The 22,001-nt window shown below is 37.7% G+C and overlaps 1 protein-coding gene across 1 annotated transcript; it reads right to left on the minus strand.

Annotated features, from left to right (window-relative positions):
* Window positions 1–646: 646 nt before the first annotated feature.
* LOC135645216 (pentatricopeptide repeat-containing protein MRL1, chloroplastic-like) lies at window positions 647–21,911 on the minus strand. The gene is made up of 20 exons (XM_065163385.1): window positions 21,504–21,911; window positions 19,973–20,153; window positions 18,756–19,040; window positions 18,396–18,627; window positions 18,127–18,190; window positions 17,893–18,037; window positions 17,671–17,786; window positions 15,982–16,110; window positions 15,639–15,812; window positions 15,374–15,538; window positions 12,598–12,738; window positions 12,274–12,373; window positions 7,051–7,159; window positions 6,889–6,980; window positions 6,566–6,656; window positions 5,745–5,976; window positions 5,557–5,646; window positions 3,728–3,776; window positions 3,320–3,413; window positions 647–1,129 (listed from the first exon to the last, which is right to left on the minus strand). Exons 1-20 carry the CDS (start codon window positions 21,816–21,818, stop codon window positions 889–891), a joined length of 3,045 nt encoding a protein of 1,014 aa, XP_065019457.1. The 5' UTR covers window positions 21,819–21,911; the 3' UTR covers window positions 647–888.
* Window positions 21,912–22,001: the final 90 nt, after the last annotated feature.

Below are 22,001 nucleotides of genomic sequence, written 5' to 3' on the forward strand. Positions count from 1 at the left end.
ATGATACATTTATCACAGTAACACCAAACACTATTGAGAATATTTTGAGTCTTATAGGAACAGTATTCCTTCTTAACAAGGCTACTGTATACTGTAAATGGGAACTTCTCCAAATACAATCTAAGCTCTCTCTCTCTCTCTCTCTCGCAATTATCATGTATAAACAAAAACCAGAAGGAAAGTGTAACTAAACTCGCGGAAACAGATTAAATAGAATAGCAGATTATGTATATATACAGCAAAAAGGAAAAAAGGAAACTCAATTTATATATGTAATTAATGCATGCCATACCCTGCAAAATATTTTTTTAACTGTTATGTATACACGGAGAACAAATCCATTTTCTACTACTGACTTTGTACAAGAATAAGAAATCAAACCATTTTAGCCATTTGAAACCTAAAAAGAACCCCATCAAAACACAAGTTGTAGCATGAGAACCATACAAGTTATGCACGACAAAAAAATTAGTGCAATTTAACTAGGAAACAGCTATGAACACCGACCAGCTAACTGTTAAACCTCAACAACTCGACCATGATACAGTAATCCACGACTATGATTTGATGCCATGAACAGCGTAAGGACATCTACTATTGAACTAATATGCTCAAGCTGGATGCTAAATACCAATAATCCTGGAAATTTATCGAGATGATAATACCATTCATACCATAATGCTGATTCATCATTCAAAACATGCTACCTTCACCTTCAATGTTGGACATGTACGCAAATGGAAACATTTTGTATCCTGTTCTAGATGATAAAAAGAGGTTTGAAGCAGAACTACCATATCAACAATCATATTGGCGACTGAATCTTCGTCCAATTATTCTTCTTGATCCAAACATGAATAAAATCATCAGCTGAAGTGATGCAGCATGTTATTCAAGAGAGAAATTTTTGCTGATCCGAATGCTGCGCTGCTGATCGGCGATCCCTTTGGCCAAACGTGCAGTTGTTGGAATCATTTCTGCAGGTCTTCCTGAAAAAGATGTGCTGGTAACCCTTGGTTTAAACCACCTTCTCAAAGCAAGACCATTTATTCTAATTTTCCCATATGATTCTTCTCCTTGATAAGGAAGGCCCAGTCTCCTCAACAGCGAACCAACTGCCTGACCAACCCTGTATTGCATATAACACCTCAGTTACCACAATCAAGATGAAGTATACTGCATAATCAAATGCAGCATTGACACAATGCTGATAGCTATTGTCTTAATGCGAAAAGCAGCAAACCTCTATATAAGAAGAACTGAAAAGTGCAAGTATGCCACTAACATAATCCCAAAGCTATCATCTTAATGAAAAATGCAGAAATAAGTTGCAATATGCACAAACTATTTTTAAGTATTCAAGTGTATGCAAATGTGCCACTAGCATTATCATGTGCATATTCCTAGATGTTTTAATATGCGACAGTTTGTTTCTTAATAAGTGTGACATTAGCATTCAAGCAGGACTCTTAATAACTCATATTTCTAGAGCAGCATATCTCCTACTTGCTTTATTTTACCTATAGTATATATAACAAGGAATGCAATTTCATCCGGTTTGGTGTCGTACAGCCCGTATTTACCGATCCAACTGTTGGTCCAACCATCGACCAACACACAAACCAACCCAATTTTGATTCAAGTGTAAAACAAGCCTCACCACTCAGTAAGCCCTATGAACCAAGCAGTAAGGCTTCTGAACTCTGCTTACCGACTTAGGCTCGGTAATGACCTTGGATTGGGCAGCCCATTTTTTAAACAAATATTTAAAATGAAAAATTAAAACCCTAACTTATCCTCTTGTGTGTTCTCCCCCACATCTGCATCTGTCGTCGCCCGCATCCCTCACCGGCACCCCTCACCGTTCGCTCACACCAGCCCTCGTCAATATTCTTCTCCTTCTCCTCATCCTCCTTCAGTCTTCTGCCCTCTTGCACCTTCTCCGTCACTGCCTTCTACCATCCTTTCCTCCACTGCATACTTCCCTCCTCTCTTGTGCCACTGCCCCACCGCCTCTCCTCCTCTGTCTCTGTTGCCTCCTCTCCTTCTGTGCTACAGCCTCTCCTCCTCCACCACCTCCTTCCCTCCTCTCTTGTGTCACAGCCTCTCCTCCTCCTTTGCCGCCACTGCCTCCTCTTTATTTTTTCAATTTTCGATTGATCTTTCAGCTTTTTTTTTCATAAAACTGTATCGAGTGTCTGTACATTGTACTTGGAGTACATAGCAATGAACGCAGTGATTTGAAAAGCGCTAGGCGTCAAAAGGCACTAAGGTCCAAAAACGCCCGACTCACCCGAGTGAAGTGAGGCGCTAAAATATAAAAATATAAAATATAATTAATAAATATAATTATTTAAAAATTTAAATAAAAATATGCTATTAAATTAAGAAAATATAAGGTACAAAATCACAATGTCACATTAACAATAAGTCTCAAAATTCAAAACAATAATTTCAAATAAATGAAAATTAACAGTATTAAAATCAAAATAATATATTATTAATCTAATAAATACAAATACTGTTACTAGTATACAGTTAACAGTATACTGTATACTGTTAACAATATACTATCGAAAGAGAAGAGAAGAGTGGAAGGGAAGACCGAGGGTGCTGATTGAGAAAAGCGGGAGCGGGAGCGGGAGTGACGACAATGGCAACGGCAGCGGTAGCAGCAAGCAACAGCAGCGACAGCGGGAGTGGCGAGCGGAGACAGTGGTAACAGTAGCAGCGAGCAACGACAGCGGGAGCGGCGACAGTGGCAGCAACAGCGAGAGCGACGACAGTGGCAGTGGCAGCGGCAGCGACAGCGAGAGCAACGACAGTGGCAACAGCGAGCAGCGGGAGCGACGAGCGACAACAGCGGCAACGAGCAGTGGGAGCGGCAGCGTGAACGGCGAGCAGGGTTAGGGTTGGGGAAGTCGCGCTGATATCAGTGCTTTAGTTGGTTCAATTGAACCAACTAAAGCACCGGAGACCGAACCAGACCTAAAATGCTGGTTCAGTCACTTGGTTTAACCCAGGCGCTCGCCTGAAGCGCCCGACACTTGGGCTTAGGCGGGTGCCCAAGCGGCACCTTTTTGAAGCGCGCCGCCTGGAAATGAAGCGAGGCACTAGGGCCTCGTCTCGCCTCGCCCGAGCGCCTATTGAAATCACTGACTGGACATACAAGGGTTGGTACAAGATTGCATTCCTTGGTTTTTCATAGCCTAATAATCATAAAGAATGGAGATTGAACGGATGAGAATATCAATAAAAACTTTCAAATGCTGCCTAATAAAATAATCAATGTCATAAATTACAATCAAACATCTTTCACCTTCCAGCAAGGCTAATTGTTCTGTCTCCTTTGGAAAACTCTATTTGTGTCCTTTCCGTAGGTAACAAAATTGTGATATTTGGTAGCCTTGAACCTGCAAAAATAACCAAGAAGTTTTAATCAGCGGGGAGGCAAGCTAAGATCAGTGAGATGCTAAATTGACTTATTTCTTATGCGCAAGTCTTTGTACTATTATTGCTAGCACAATATGAATAGCATTATACTCTCCTCTCCATCACACATCCATGAGTGATATATCTAAACTTGATCACATATGTGTATTGGCAGTATCATCTCAACTTATTTTGGAAATGGAATTTGAAACTCATTCTATGCTTAACTATGTAAGAAATAATGACTAAAAATAATAATGTAAGAAATCAAGCATCAACAAAGAAGCAAGATCACCAGCAGCAAGCCGATACTTGAGACCTTTCAAAATTGTTAAGAGATACACCTGAAACATTTGTAAAGACTAATCAGCTATTATAAAGTGGTACATAACTCTCATATTAGAAATTGATCGTTATCAGTATCTCTTTACCACAAAATTTAACTCAATTAAAGAACTATATGCAAGAACAGCTATGAAAACTAGAACAACAGTACCTGATAATAGACATGCATGTTTCTCGTGTAATGCTTAAAATTACAAATTATCAGATATTGAAACTAAAAAATTTCTGGGTGTTAAACCCTAGTCATATAGGTTATTCTACAATGGCACATAATAAGCACAAGCAACACAAACACAACAGAGTTTCTCCTCTGTTGTTTTTTTTCTGCAAGGCCTTGAGGTTACTTATTAAAAGCATGAAATAAGTACATATGAAAAGAAAGAACAAAGAAGAGGATAGAAATTATAAAATAAAAAGGAGAAAAAAACACAAACGAACTTCATACCTCTCTGCAGAAGTCAGAAGCATTCCCATGAAGCTGACAAACTGACCCTTCTGATTATAGAACAATATCATGATTCAATCCTTTGAAAATTCTGTTGTTGCTTTCATTCCAGACAACAGCCTATTAGCTGTTAGGCTACTAACTGGACATCAATGACCAGGCAGCTGATGTGACAACCTAGGACATGCCCACCAGTCATACCACCACTGGTGCATATGCTAGAGGCTTCCAAAGTGCTTGATAATCAGAAGCCATGAGAAACCTACGGAATATGGCTGATCGATCACTTCTTTGTAATTTGTATATCCGCCACTTTCATTATTAGCAGCATCCGGAACCATTTTCTACTCAGTTTTCCTTTATTTGGCCAAGGATTGAGACATCAGTCATACCACCACCGAAACATATGCTAAAGGCATCCAAAGTGCTCTATGATTAGAGGCCCATGAGAAACCTATGTAATATGACAAATCAATCACTTCATTCTTTCTATTCTTTTCATCCTCACTTTCAATTCTCACTCTCTGAAATCATTGTATTTTCAACAAGATAATGTCGAAGTTTGTTGCTCTAAGTAGTTTTCCCTTGAGATCATATGTATTAAATATGCTGCATGAAGAAAAAAGCATGTTCTCATTCTCATGCAGCATTGAGCATGTCCTCATCACAATCAGATATTCTCTATCTTCTCTGACCTTATTTGATGAATTGTGAAATAATTTAAATGGTGTTCTAGATTATTATCTATTTTACAAGTAATTTCAGATGAATATTCACAGTGAAATCATCACTCAGATCCCCACCATTAAAATTCAAGTAAACAATGCAAAATTTTATGTTACCTCAGCAACTGTTTTATTGTAAATTGTTCTCAAGCAACTTATGCACTTCATGATGCATACAGCCAAAGTTGTTCAAAATCCAAAAAACAATTTAGAAATAAAAAGTGCTAGTTGATCAGGAAATAAAAATAAAATTCATTTTTCTCTCTAAATTCTAAGCCACATTCACGGATCAAACAAGTCAAGTCTCGATATTCTTAAACCTATTTTCTCTAGTTTTACCCACTTAATGCTTTCCTTCCTTCAATTCCCATGCAATTAAAGCAGGCCTCATTACTCCAGAAATGTTAGTTACTTAAAAATGGAAACTGATACATGAGGCTTTGTGCAATCTTATTACATCTGGATATGGGATTGTTTATAGAAGTCAATCCAAATGACAATTTTAACAAAATATTGTTTTTCTTATCCAAGTGACAAGAACTTGAAAATGACAATAACAGACTAAACAATAAAAGTTAACAGAATTCTGAGGTTTTCAGGCAATCAAACCTCAGCGGTATGAATCTGCAATTTCCTTGCATCAACAACTGGATTATCTTTCATCGTTGCACGTGGAATTACTCCTAGTGAAGTAGCTTCCTGAGTACTAAGATTTAGGTTAGTTCCTTCGTGATGAATACATCAATGAAACTAAGCATGTAAACCAAATAGTTTGCTGCTGCTGCTGTTGTTCTTACCTCTAGTATGGAAAAAGAACGGATATCATATTCACCAAAACCATCTAGCAGTGAACTCACATTTGAAGATCTTGAGGAATCAAAACCTATTCCCAGGTTCTCAATAATTGTTTTTCTTAATGAAGAATCACGTGGAAACTGCAGGCATCCCAGCACTTGCGAAAAAACTTCAATTGTAGGTATGACACCAGCTTGAATGGTTTCACGATAGACCATTATTGCTAGTGAAGTCCTGGTAACATATCAACATCTAAAAACATAACATGCTGAAACCTTTCACGATCACTTACTTCATAATTAAGATAATTATCATGTATAAAATTTTGAGATATGTATCTAAATGTAGACTATGCTGTGTAAGACATCTTCTATTAATAGTTTCTTCTCTTGTACTTGTCGCACATCCTTAAGTTGACAAGCTATCATTCATTCCATTTTGGTTGCTCGGGAGAATATGCTAGGTCATTAAAGATCACCAAAGTGCTACACCTAGCGCTAAATGGCAAAAGCTTACTCCTTTGATGATGTCCTCTCTCATATTCCTAATGAATATTATAAAACAAACGATCCCAACAAATAATGTCACATTCCTAGCAGCAGGCCTTGGAAAACTAGATCCAATGATTACAAAAAAATAAAAGGTCTAAAAATGAACTTTTTACAGAAATTTGAGAAAGTCTCTTATAAAATAAAATTAAAATACATTCAAATAGTCAAATAAACCTCTCCTCCCCTCAACTAAAGGATTGTAAACTAATCTTCAATGTCCATATGTGATATTTTCAAGATTAGAAAAGATAAATCTGTTAATACCAACATACCATTTACTATCAACTTGTGGCCGCCCTGTGTTGAAAGAAACAATAGGCTCACCAAGTGAATAAGCCTTCTTAAAACTGTACAAGCACAAACCTACAAAAAGAGCAATTAAGTTAAGAGAGAAATCTTAATATGGATTGACGAAACTGACATCAATAAAGATCCTAGAAAATGTGTAGTTACACTTATTTAAGCTTCCAAGTATAACAAACCAAAGCCAGATAATTCCAAGCCAAGACAATCTCCTACAATAGCTTAACAAAACAGAAAAGTGTATTTTTTGTTCTTGCGAAAAATTAACAAAATAGGTAGTTCACAAAATCACCAGTCAAACAGCGGCACATAATGATATTGGGAAGGACGCGATCCCTTTTTGCTTCTCCAAAGAGTGTAAAGGCCAATTCAGCTTCGCCATTTCTTTGAAACCAAAAGTTTCTCTTCAGAAAATGACCAGTAATGTAAATAGAACTAAGTTCATGACCATCACCTTTCACATGCTACTATGAGGACAGAATATGTAATTTCATTTGGTTGTACACCTTTTTTTTTCATTTCATCAAGAACTTCAACAGACTTCAGTACTTGGTCAGCCTCGCCTGCACACATATGTAGTTATAAGCCATGGACAATTTTAAGAAATTTCATTTCATTTAGTAAGAATTCAGAGAGTTGGAGGAATGAGACAACAAATCAACAGATCCAGAAAGTTCTATGATGCTTTCATGATTGACATAGAAAATTATACTTATAGTCATAGATATATGAACGAAAATTTCAAACCAATATATATAATCACATCCTTAACCATTACAATATATTAAATTATAAACAAAACATAAATTATGACCCTTAAATTCACAAATGACAGGTACAAATCAATATACATAGGCCCAAATGAATAAATAGACTCTTCATTATTGCAGATTTATCATTGAAAAGAAAAGGTAAGTATTCATTGTCCTCTTTTAGAGGTTCATTATTTAAAATAGATAAAGTATGATTGTACCAATTAACATTGAGATACAAGTACAAAACCAAAGTTCTAAAGGTCCATTAACAGGGACACTGGACAGCACCCAAAACCATTATAACCTGTTACGAGGGTGATAATGACTTAGAGGGTGACCCAAGCCAAAACCATCCTCACGAGGGTTCAATTTGAGTCTCCATTATAACCAATTATGATGGTAATAATGCATTACGGAGTGATCAGAATCCAAACCACCTCTAAGAGGGCTCAGTCAGGGTGTCTTGGCCATCAACAAGCCATCATTGGCCTTTGTTAGCGATAAGATAATACTAGGATAGTATTGACAGGCTTTTCCAGAGAAAGCTCAAGACAAATATTGATTGTTTGATGATTAAACTAAGACAGAAAGGACATTTTAAAATATCTATAAAGGGATTTCCAAGGCCAAGGAGGATTCCTAAACCCAACAAGAGAAAGGACAACAGCTTGTGATAAACATTTTATTTGTTATTATTTTATCATATTATTTTGTGGTGCTTAGTTTTTAATTAAAACCTCGTTAATGCCCTATGCTTCTTAATAAAAATAGGGTTGGACAAGCCTTTAAACAACTAATATTGTGTCTTGATTCTCTTGAAAGTACTAGAGGTATCTTTAGATAGGATATTGCAGATTGACTTCAGTTCATAATAAATAACCTTTTCCCACAAGGCTTCTTGATTAGTTATATATAAGCATATAAGCCCCATGGGTCCAAGAATTATTTATCTTTTTCAAATTAAAGAAGGCCCCTTGGACATAAAAATTGAACTGTTATTACTTTCACTGTTCTAATAGAATTAAAAGTTTGATCTAGTTACTTCCTTCTTCTTAGTTTTAAGCAAGGTTCGCAATACCGTACCATACCGGTATTTCGACCTGGGCTCGGTACCGGTACGGTACGGTGTACCGAGCGGTACACCTGAGTGTACCGAGTACTGTAGCACTGCTACAGTGCTGCAGTAACTGCTACAGTACCTCGGACCGGTAACCGTCGGTCCGCGTACCGAAAACCTGTCGGACCGGTACGTACCGCCCGTACCGGGCGGTACGGCTCGGTACGGCAAACCCTGGTTTTAAGTACTCATCTTCTTCAAATTAAAGGTGGCCCTGATAGAAAGGACAGATTTGATATCCTGCAGCCACTATCAACCATCCATCTCACTTGAGCCCGTGTGCATAACCCAGCTTACTAGAAATAAGCCCAGCAAGTTTTACATAACAATTTGACACACCATCCTTCTCTTTTCTGTGTTGGGAAAATCGCACCACATATTCTTTTAATGACTCAAATGGAAGTAATCAGCACTTCAAACTTTACATATCAATCAACCAAACATCCACTTTTGATTCAGGAATAACTAAGGCATCATAATATCCTGCACTCAAAACTCAAAAGCTTCATGTTTTCATCAAGACCAAACAAATATCCAGAATCATTCATTGGTAGGCAGCACATGAGGCACATGGCACCATTCGGCTTGCTACCGGGCAGCTGCATCATACTAGAGGTAGGTACTAGGCCTACTAAGACCTTTCTTACAAGACCACTGCAATTCGTAGTAGTAGGCCATATCATATTTATTGTTAGATTAGACCTTTTAGCCAAGTAACTTCCATTTGAGAGGCCCTAAACCATGCCTCACAATGTACTTCAAGCCAACTTACTAGTACACTAATCTAATCATACACCAAATCCAATCCAACACCATTTTCCAATGCGGCATTAACTAAGGTATCAGGAAATAAAAAAAAAGAAAGAAACTCAGAGCCATTTTGTTCATTATCTGGTAGGTTTACTAAACTCAGGAATTATGTAAGTTTCTATAACTGAATAAAACAAGAAGGGTAATTCACTATTAGGTTAGGAAATTCACTGCATTTGTTATTACATTGACCCTCAAAGACCACATTGGTAGTAGCCTCATGAATTGGACCGTCCTTATGGAATTCATGAGTCAAGATTGTTTTCCGTAGCATGATTTGAAACACAATCAAGTAATAACAGAGTGTCCAAAATGAAATTTTATCAAGATACAATATACAGGCTAGAATGGCCTATTCATGGGACGACAATCTTCCTACCTTTAATTCAACAGTCACTTGCAGTTGCCATATCTTGCCCCCACAAACAACCCAAGCATAGAAAACTGTTAACAGTTCAAGCTTTCAAGTTAGCAAGGTAGAAAGAGACTAACCCCACCTTGGAGATTTTTGATGAAAGAGGCCATCCAATAAACTCAAATTCAATCAGACTTCAACCAAACTAATTTTAATTGGATCAAGATTAGATTATCCATCTCAGTTCAGGGACAATATAGCCGCTAACCAAAGCCAGTTAAAGTATAGCCACCTGGTTCATAACAGATTGCCCTGGCAAGAGGCATTAGAAGAGAGCTAAAAGAGCAAGGTTGAGTGTTTGACAAATAGAAGATTTGAAACCTATGTGCGACAGCAAATCAAAGCAGGATCACATACTATTATTTCATTCAAGAAAATGACAACTGACTTATGAAACATATCGAGTTACCTCATTGTTTAATCACAAGAACAAGATTAACACCGCCATTAATTAAGTAAAAATCTAGGTTACCACATTTTCTACTCTCAAAAGCAAAATAAAATCAGTCATTATTTAAATAAATATCTAGATTGCTCACAGTGATAGTAGAACAGATAACAATTCTGTTGAATCCCGGATTTTGATGATGAAATCAAGATTATGAACTAATAAGTGTACGAGATAAATAATGCAAGAAAACTTCAATCATGGACGAACCATTGAAGCAAGAGAATCAGACATTGGGTCGGAAAGCATCATGTCAGAAATTAGACGTCGAGCCGAAGGATTGGTTGACGTGCCATGAGTTCGGGCATTAGGCCGGAAGGATCGGGTATTGCGCTAAGAAGATCGGATACTGCGGGAGGTCAATATGCCGAAGGAAATGACGATGCACCAGAGGTTAGGACGAAGTGTCAAACGAGCAGATGACATGCTGGACAACATGTTGAAGGCTTCATGATTGTAATTGGAGTCGTTAAGTCTTGATCGGAGTCATTTAGAGTCTAATTGAGTTGGTTTTAGGGCGTAACCATGCCAACTTGACTAGGAGCCCATTGGGCCTGAACCAAGGTTGAATTGGGCCTGTCAGAAGGCCAATTCAGTGACCTGGGGTTGGGCTGGGTGATGGTACCACCTATGAACTGGAAAGTACGAAATATACTTTTCCGGGATTCCTGACGATAGTACCACCTAGGCAGGCGGTGGTACCATCCAGGCCAACGGTAGTATCGCCCAGCCAAGCGATGGTACCACCAGAGTCCTAGTTCCCAAGCTCTGTCAGGTAGTAGTACAGCTAGTATCCTGAAAATCTGGGGATTTGAATTTTTAGCTTCATTTTTTAAACCATTTGGGGCCTATAAATACCCCACTCATGCTTGCTTAACAAAGTAACAAAAACTTATGATTTATCTCTTAAAGTGTTGAGTCTCTTCATCCTTGAGTCTAGAAGTCATTCTAAGGGAGGTGTGAGATCTTCTTGCAAAAGAGAGGTGTGAAAATTCTCTCCTAAACCTGTGAAAAGGAGAAAGAGTTGTAACAAGGGTAGTTGATCTTCGCTCATTGAAAAGAAGATCGGTAATGAAAGTCGGTGGCCTCGAGGAAGAGGAATCGGGAGTGGACGTAGGTCGAGACGACCGAACCACTATAAATCTGGTTTACGTATCTCTTTATGCTTTTCATTGCTATTACTAACTAATTTAGTTGCTCACTACCCTTACTCATATTCTAAGTTAAACACATTTCCGATATGTATTTTTCAATTGTTTTTCAAATTGAAACTTTATTTCGAAAGCACTAATTCACCACTCTCTCCACCCCCCCTCCCCCCCCCCCAACCCTCTTAGTGCCTTTACAATCATAACAAATACCAACAAGCATATACAGTTCGATCCAAGATATGATTAAAAACCCATTTTTGTATAATGGCAATTGCGAACTATTGTGCTATCTATAGTATCTGAAAACCTAACTACACAAAGCTTTCAATATCAGTATTTCCTTACATTAGTCACCATCAATTACTAGTAAGTCATTAAAGCTCTTCCTAAAATAATGGCTACTCTTGGCTGAAAATAACATCTCAATGGAGTTCGCTTCCAGATTGAGTTTGATGAACAAATTGTTTGTAACACCTTGGTTTTCTCCCACATCAGGAGTGCCTAAAACTTAGGTTGACTTATAAGAGTCTGATGACTGTACTAACTTAGGCTTAAGCATTTTAGATCAATGACTTAGACTCGACAAAATTAACAAGACAATTATACCATCAGGTCATGACACTGTTGGGGCTAAAATATGGTCAGTAAAATCAACTTTTTAACAAGAGACATTATTTTGTTTTCCGATTCACATATTCAAACTCAATTTATTATAGAAATTTTGTAGATTATTTAGCTACAATATGATCATCTCTGAATGTTTCAATCTGAATAGTTTGCAGCTCTATAGAAGTGTATCAAAATAATTGATACAAAATTTAAAAAACCAAAATGAAGACAGCCACAGTACAGTTATCTGAGTCAGATACTTGCTAAATATAAAAGACCAACCAAGAAATAAAAGTTGATGTTTTCCATGGACTATACAGAAAAGAAAGAAAAGGAACTGCCATAACAAAGGTTCATGATTAAGAGACATACATAATGATGTGATTAAAGCATTCAACAAAGAAACTGTAGGAAGCAATTTTATTGCTTTAATCTCCTCATATAGCTCGAGTGCTTTCTTCCAGTCTTTGGCCTGAGAAAGAATGATAATTTATGTAAATAAACAATAACAGCCCGGCATAACGTGGTAACTACTTGGAGTCAGCGGTGAGTTATATTAAGGTTACAGCATATATCTATTACACCTAATTTTGACATTGTAAATAAACACCTATTCAGAAAAAGAGTAGAATGTTCACTTAGCATGAAAGTATTGCATGAATTAACATGACATGTATGCTGAATTCACCATCATACATTGCAACAAGCCCCCATCAAAGAGCTATATGACATATTTCCAACTTTTATTCCATCACTCTTTGCTTCTTGCAAGATTTTGAAGGCAGCATTTATCTTCCCAGCATGCCCAGCAACATCAATTATGGTGCTAAGAAACATCTGCATAGAACTTTCCAAGTATCAGGATGCAAAATTATAACCGATTCAAGAGGGTTTTCGGTAGGCAGCAACAACTTGTATAAGTAAATTAAACCTGACTCGCAAACCATTCAGCATTTGTTGTATACCATATAAATTACACAAAATCAGTTGAAGAGAACTGAAAATTGAATTGAAGTAAGCTGTTCACTTCACCTAAGCTGACAATTTCAATTTTAAAGACAGAAAACCAAATAACATTTTGTTATTATTCAAGTTTCCCTGCCCAAAATAAAAGCTGAAATTTGAACCAAACTGAATACACATTTGACCTACATTTTTCTCATTTTAACAACAATTGTGAAATATACAACTTACAAAAAACCAAATATATAAAAATTAATTACATAAATCCACCCAATCATATATCTCCTTTTCGTCCAGACTATTACATATTGGTTCGGGTGTGAACTGGTATACAAACCACCCCCATTTAACTGTCAAATGGCCTTAATTAAAAAAATGAAAAGGGTTGAGATTGTGAGCCCTCTTCTTGGCAGACCCATCCTCTTGTTGTCGTATACCGTCCTCTCCACTCTTCTAGCTATCATCCGTCACCCTCTCCACTCTTCTAGCTATTATCTATCACCCTTGCTGCTTACTTCCCATCTTCTCCACGTCATATGACACCCTCTCCGCTCTTCTAGCTATCATTTGTCAACCTCCGCTCCTCTAGTCATCATCCATCACCACCTACCTCTCCTCTCCTCACTGCTGTCCACACACTTCGCTGCCCTCTTATGAACTTGGAAATGCTTCATCCTCCTCTTCTTCCTTCTACTTCCTCCTCTCTTTCTTCTTCCTCTTCGAGTTTTCAGTATAGATCAATATACTGTGTCAGTACACCGATACCGGTGTTGGTACATACCGATCTGACTAGGAACTAGTAAATACCCGATATGAGATTGTAGTCCTTGGTCAAATATACTTTTAAAAATATGCATAAGCCTTTCTTTTAGCATTTCCTCCAAGAAAGTTTTATTTCCATATTTTCCATTAAGTACATTACAAATTTAATGATAAAATTTACATTTAATCAAATTAATATGTTTGAGCATAAACAAAATAATTCTAGAGAAATAATTTTTTTGATATAACTGCCAATTTGACCAATTAGTGTAAGCTAGAATACAAACCGATTATGATCATCGTTGTGTCACTTTTGCTATATACAAATTTCCTATACCATAAAAAAAATTTATAAACAATTATTGTCTCAAATTGTATATAGAATTTAAATTTCTATATCATTATTCTTAGAACTTATATAATCTGTGATTTCCTTGGTAAATTTGTTAAAAATCTAAAACAAACCCCACCTCCCCTAAGGACATCATACAATTAAAATCCCTTGAATCATGGAATTCTTATTGCAAGATGCTAATCTCACAAACACTCTCTCTCTCTCTCTCTCCCCCCTACCCGAAGGGGCAATGTCTATAGTCAGTGACATAATTAGTGATCAAATAAAAGGAATGTCATTTCATGTACCAGACCCATAGTTTGACCGGTACGCATTGATCGATATCGATGTACTGTGTGTCAATACACTGGTATGCATTGGTGCTTCGAAGGAGGAGAAGAAGAGAGGAAGGAAGACGAGTAAGGAGGAAGAGGGAGAAGGTAGTGGAGGAAGAGGAAGGAAGAGGAAGAAGGAAGAAGATGCAGTGGAGGAGGAGAAGAGAAGAAGGAAGCATCCTGGGAAGGTGGGTAGTAATGAACAACAGTGGCATATGTTCCATGCCCCTTGCTAAAATAGGGCTCATGTTTGCAGGCCCTAATTTAAATTTAAGTTCTTTATTCTTTTATTGGCTTGGATCGGACCATCCGAAACAGGGGTGATTAGTGTACCGAACCATGCACAAACTGGTACCATCCATTTCATACTGGTCCGGGTGAAACGGAGAACTCTGATCGAATGAATAAATAGGATTGACATCCCCAAGAGAAAGCTAATTCATCTAGAATCATTTCACTTAAAAGTGTTTCACATAGCAGATAATTATCTCTGGTCTTTTTTGCCCTAATCTTTCTTCTAAGCTTTCTTATGCACCTTAATCCATCTTTTTAATTAAAAAAAGCAAGTAGGCATTGCCTAATGTTGCCCAATAAACTATTATAATTCAGTAAATATTTCTTGCAGGTTTGCAGCTAACATTTTTTTTTCTAAAAATAGCTACATGGTGAATGTTAGACTATGTTAAATTCAAATTGATTACTTTTTTGCAGGTTAAAACTTTCAATAACTTCAAAAAATTTACATACAAGGTGCAAGCCTAGCCTGCCTTATGAGGTCATGGCCAACCAGATGTGGTCATCTGTCAAAGGTTTGGTTCATGTTGGCCAATTTAACATGTGATGGTCATCAATAGAATAAAAATCCAATTAAAGAAGCTACCATCCAGCACCAGAAATAGGGATGCACCAATATGTCTATGACACATAAATAATTGCCACTCCAAAAGCATCTCATAAAGATCAAATAGATAAGATGTCAAAATAATGGCAATTTAAATTAGAAATAAGACAAAGAATTTCAGTCAAAAGAAACTGCAAGAACTAGACTACAGCTTCTTATTTGGTGATGAAAAATTACCTCATCAGGTATGACTCCATTTCTTTTCATATCATCATAGATTTCAAGAGCAAATTGGAAATCACCTATCTGGCTACAACTCTTCGCAGCAATAGTGTAAACTTCTGGGGTGCCTGTTATGTGATACTCTTGAAGCATTTTGTAAACTTCACGAGTTCGTTCAACCTAACACAGGATCAGTAGTTCAAAATTCAACATAAGTAAACTAATTTAACATTAATTACTAGAACAAAAATGTGAAAAAATGAAATATGAGAAACTATACCTGACCAGCCTTACTGCATGCCTTAATCAAAGCACCAACAGTGACATGATCAGGGTCAATTGGTTTAGGTTCTGCCTTCATCTCTGCCAAGACATCAAATGCACGATCAACAGCTCCTACCTCACCACAGGCAGTGATGAGGGCATTGAATACAACTCGATCAGGCTGCACTTTCTACTGGCATACAAAACCTTCTTAAGTCCACAGAATATTACCAAATACAAAAAGGATAAATCATATAAGACAGAAACCTATAATTACAAAGCTATGATAAGCATCCAAACTAAGAACTACAATATCAATTAAAGCAAAGCCAGACACTAGAATATGTTCATGATTGTACCTTCGATCTCATAATTCCATAAGCACCAAAAGCTTTAGCCACTTGTCCAGCCCTTGCACAGCCATCAATAAGTGCGCCATATGTGTTGGCATTTGGTTCTATTCCAGCATTTACCATTTCATGGAAAACCTAGGAAGAAAACTTTTGAGAATTTGTACAGATTTGGTGCTGAGTTCATGAAACACTAGCAAGCATTTTTTTTAACAACTGTTTTCACAAAGACTATCCTAGTTGACTAAGAATGGCTCCATGGCCTACACAACCAATTTTTTTATCCGTGCTACACAGTTAATCAAGAGTAGACATAAATTAGAAGCTTTTGGCCAAACCTGAAGGTTTTTCACAGACATATTAAGCTAAGAAAATTGAACAAAAGAATGTGACATCTGATAACATTTATAAAAGGTCCAAATTTCTAAACATATAGTCATTGCCAGCACTTTGACAATTATAATGTAGACAATGTCCAAGATGAATAAGTTAGTGACAACTATGACATGAAACCCTCCAACACATAGATACCAAAGATTACCTAAAGTGTTGAAAAATTATAAAAATATCTTTCCTCTCAAAATTTGTACCAGCAGTTATTGATTATATTGTGTTTAATGAAAATAGTTATTGTGCCAAAATGAGTACTCTCCAATTTTTATAGGGAAAATGAAAAAGTTCTATCTTAAATTGTAACCAACAAGATCTCAGAACCCAGACGTTCATTTTTCTTTGCTAACCAAAGTTTCAAAACCCGTCCATATATGTCGGCATGGGCTGCTCTTTAGCCAACCAGGATAGAACCAACAGTTTCGCCCATTTCAGTCAGGTATGGTTTGTATCACCTGATATTCATAGCCTTTTTTTTCTAAATAGTGACATCTCATATTGGCTCTGCCCTTCTCTCTCTTTCTCTCCTCTTTTGCCTCCTCCCTACCACATTGCTACTTCCACCTCCTCCTCCACCTACCAGTATGCATTACCACCTCCTCTTGCTCCTTCGCCTCCTTATTTCCTCTGTCTTTCCCTTCTCCTCCACCTCTGCCAGTTACTTGGTAACTGTATCTTCTTTTTTATATATAAATAATGATAGCTCCTCTCTCCTCCCTCCTCCGCCTCCTCCTTCCTACATCACAACCACCTACTGTTGTTACCTCTTCTTATATATATATATATATATATATATATATATATATATATAGCTCCTCTCTCCCCCCTCCTCCCTTCTTCCTACATCACAACCGCCGCCTCCTACTCAGTGTCTGCCGTACCGAATTGTACCGCCCGGTACGGGCGGTATGTACCGGTCCGACAGGCCAGTGGTATGCGGACCGCCCGGTACCGGTCCGCACTGTAGCAGTACAGTGCACTCTACACTACACTGCTACACAGTGTATAGTGCTACAGTGTACTGGTGCACTGTACGCTGCACTGCTACAGTGCTCAGTACACCTGAGTGTATCGCTCGGTACACCGTACCGTACCGATATCGAGCCCAGATCGAAATACCGGTACGGTACGATATTGCGAACCTTTCTCCTACTGTTGTTCATTGTCACCTCCTCCCCACTATCACTACATCAGGAACTGGTTATTGAAATTTGAAAGTATAAAAGAAGATACTGCAGTTCAATCACAAGATTCACAACTACTCATCTAAGACTGTAGCTTCCACGATAAAGGAGAAGGAAAGCATACTTCAAACATAGCATCAACTTTTCCACTTTTGGCACAGGTTGATATCAGCGTAGTGTAAAGTTTGCAATCAGGTTTCAGTGCATCCTCCTTGATCAAAAGCATGACTTGAAAAGCTCCTAAAAGGCAACATGGAATCTATGCATTAGAATTTTGAAGTGAATACTCGAGCCATATTTTAAGTGATATTTAGAATAGTCAAAACTAATAGGTAGAATAAACGACCTTCAAAATCTTGAGAGCTTGCACATACAGATAGAAGCATATTAAATGTGCTCATCGTTGGGTTTTGAATTAATTTGCAAAACTGAAAAGCCTCTTTTACAGCCTTTTTATTCTTACAAGCTTTAAGAAAGCTCATATGATGAACCTGAAAATATAAGGACAATCAATAATCTGCACGATGAAACTCAGATAAGTTAAGCAAAAGCACGGGACATATAGAGTCACCGCAGTCACCTTGTCCATATCCAACAATCCCTTCCTTTCCATGCTTTCCAGAAAGTCGATGCATTCTGCCAACCTGATAAGCAAAGTCTGTCACTGGGAGACTTAAATTAAATGGGCCAGCATAAATTGTAGCAGAATAAAAACTCAGTAGATGATGTCAACTTGGAATGCTATTGGTAAGTTCTTTCTTCCAATACACCGACATTACCTTAAAAGCACTAGTTTTATGCATGAACGAGCTAAATCATTCACTCGGATAATGCTAATGTAAATAATACCTTCCATCCCTTAAGAGACGATTGTAGGTTCTCAACCATGATGACAGATCATTTGTACTTTTCTCAAAATTCCTCTTTGGCTGAGGCAATCTGGACAAGATTGTATCACCCTTTTTACATCTCATGTTTCTTCCTATGTCTTTGGCAAATTCATGCACATTTCTTAGTACTTTTTCTTCTCTTTTTGAAGCTTCCTTAAAGCATGACATAGGTGGTTGTTGTTTAGTAGGATCTGAAATTGACAAAGATGACTTGCTTGAAGCCAACTGAAGTTGAAAATACCTTGTTGTGACTCGAGCATAGACATTAATCATAAAATAAATAAGTAGAATACCTACTATTAATCTTTTCAAGCTTTACCTGCTGTAAGAAAAGAGCCTTTTGCAAGAGCATCCTGATACCTCAGGTCAAGCATTAACTGACTGCATGAACCATTGTTTTCTTGAAGGATGAGACGAAGAGGTTCTTCACTTAAACCTTTAAAGCATGATAGAGACCTGAAGTCAAGCTGTTCCTCTTCACTGCAAGCAAGAGTTTCTTGAAGGCATTGGCTATTATCCCTAGTAAGCATGGTTTTCTGACCACCCATGGATGTAATATGGCGTAAATCATCAGCCTGACTGACCAAATCCTGCTTCTTCTTAGCTGAGAAAGTAAAAGAAAGTTGAACTTGTAAGGCGTGTCAGCAACTACTACTGCTGTTGTTGTTATTCTGGCAGCAAATATGGTATTTTTAATGAAAACTTGTCTTTCTAGAACAATGATTTGTGGGTCAAAAGAATTATGCAGCCCTACAGATTATTCTATTTAGGTAACTACAAAAGAAAGCAGGGCGTACTCATGCAGGTTGAAAAGCATAAAGTATCAACAATGTACATTCTTTTGTCTACGGCTGCAGGTACATCCAATTTATGAATGAAATATGGTAAGAAGCATGATGTTATTCAAATCAAAGCCATTTAGTTTGCGTTGGTTTAAGAAACCTAGCCCTCTTCAACTATAACTTCTGGTCTGCATCCAATACTCATCCACTATGAAATCATCACCGTACGACACACCACATTATGCAATTGTAAAAGAAAATGTTTGCCTCAGAATTGCTTTGGTATGCTGCACTAATGTGGGGTCAGACTAATACATATCACTGGTTTGGTATGTAATCCTTGACTCAGATTAACTAAAACATGGAACAAGCCATGTATTTTTCAAACATAATACTACAAGCACTTCTGAGTGTCCATCATATTTTAACTACAGCGAATATTTATAGTTGCAGGTGGTACTTCCAATTAGTATATAGAGGTATTTCTTTGTATCAGTGACCTTACATCTTAACAAATTCTATATTGCGTTACCAAAATATATTAGTATAAGTTACAGTGGTCGATCAATAAAAAATTATTCATCATCATGTTTCCTCTTTAAACTATTGCTGACCCAAATAAACCCAAAAATAGAAATGGATATTAAGAAATAAATCTTTTATATTGTAAAATTCACATAAAGGTCAATAGGATCATGCTACAACTAAATAGAACCAACTTGAATGCAGCCTACTGGTTTCTTAAAGGCATTACCTTGATCTAGATGCAAAAATCCATGAGGCCTCTCGGAAATTATATCACTTCCTCTGTTCATGGTTTGTTTATGTTGACCGATCATAAACTCTTTCGCCGCACCTTCCTTACTCCTACTAATGGCATCTTGCTCACAGGGTCCAGAGCCAACCGTAACATCAGAAACTTGTAAACCTGAGAACTGTCAAGTTTGCACCAGAAGTTAGATTACAAATGGTTTTCCACATATTCACATAATCCTTACCTTATATGGAACTCGTTGACTAATAATTTAAAGACCTGTAATGAAGAGAAGCCTCTTGATTTCTCCGGTAGCAGTAGTGAAATGGTTACCATGCAAAATATATATTATTGTGACAGGTTGACTCTCAAAGATAACTAGGGTGGCTGAGAGAGGTGAATTCCAACCAATTTTAAGTCTACATCGTTGTAAATACCAAAGAAGAAGAAATTTGTTTTTTTTCCCAAAGTAGAGAAAAGGAGATACAGTAGAGAAAAAAGAAAGATATGGAAACAGGGAACAGAGACCAAGTGCGAGCGGAGACAAAGTTATAATCACCAAATCTCACAAATCCTTTTATAAAATATCCAAAAACAACTAATCCTAACCAGATTATTTATTCTAGGCAATGCCGCTCATCTTTATCAAAACACAACTCAACAATTTCCACTCCAGTCAATTTATTAAATGAAAAGAGGGGCAAGCATATAATTGCACCTTCCCAATTAAGACAATCGAATAATGTCTACACCTGCCAAACAAAGAAAAGAGGGAGCGAACATGTAATCCCCAGTCCCTGAAAGTACCATAACCAAGATAACCTACCACATAATATGGTTACCTTATTCTTTTGTCTGGGACTGATCAACACTTACAAAGACCAAAACCAGTAACAGATAGTAAATGATAGCTGCTTGCCAAATATCATCCATATAATGGCTTAGATACAGCCCATAAGATCTGCACTCTGCCCAACTACCATGACTAATAGAGAAACCCAAACTGTGTATTTAACTGAAGTAAACTGGAGCCACCTCAGATACAAATGACAAAACTAAACAAGACTAATTATAGAATCTGTTCAACGGGTTGACCATCCCAGAAAAACCCATACAAGAAAGACCTATGAAACTCTTTAAAGTGAAGCCCTAATAACTAAATAACTTTCCTAAACCACAATATATCTAAGATAAGACTCCTTATCATCGATGTCATACTCAAATAGGCCTCCTTTCCTAAACTACGCTCGGATAGGACACTACATGATATCATAAAATAACAAAATAATAATAATAATAATAATGACTGAACACCTACAAAAATCACAGAAAATAGTGAATAGAAAGGGCAGACCCAATGCGCAAGGCTGTCACCGACAAACAAAATTACCAAAGCCTAATTTCCAGATATTTAATGAAAGAAGCACCAAAGAGACAAACTGTCATCGAACACTAGATACCGTACATTGATCCTAAGAAAGATCAAGAACGGAAAACACATTAAGAAGAAAGAAGCAAAAGAACCGCTCACTTTGGGGGATTCACTCCTCCGCTTCCGCTTGTGATTCAGGTAAATGAACTGGAAGGCTGTGAAGGCAGCGACCACCGCGGCAGCGGTAAGAACGGAATCCTCGTACGAGAATTCCTGGGAGAGGCACCGGGGAGAATGGAATTGGAGGCCCGATTTCTTGAATCGCTTGAGGGAACGGAGGCCGGAGGGAGGCCGGAGATGGCTGCCGCATCCGAGGAATTCCCTCCGGGTGGAGAGAGGCAGGAGGCCCGGAGAGAAGGGGAGGTAGACGGAGCAGATGGGCCTTTGCGGCTTGGGGGTGAAGGCGACATCCATGAACGGAGATGGAGAGGAGATTGGGCGGAAGAAAGAGTGGCGTGGGATGGATATATGGGAGGACTTGGGATCCGACGTGGGTGGGTCACTTGAGTCGACCGTTTGGCAAGGATTTTTCTTTTCTGGGGTACCCACAAATATATACGTATATAATAGCAGCAGATAAACTATACAAAATATGTT

The sequence above is a fragment of the Musa acuminata genome, chromosome BXJ3-8, assembly GCF_036884655.1.
Source record: "Musa acuminata AAA Group cultivar baxijiao chromosome BXJ3-8, Cavendish_Baxijiao_AAA, whole genome shotgun sequence".
Lineage (NCBI taxonomy): Eukaryota > Viridiplantae > Streptophyta > Magnoliopsida > Zingiberales > Musaceae > Musa > Musa acuminata.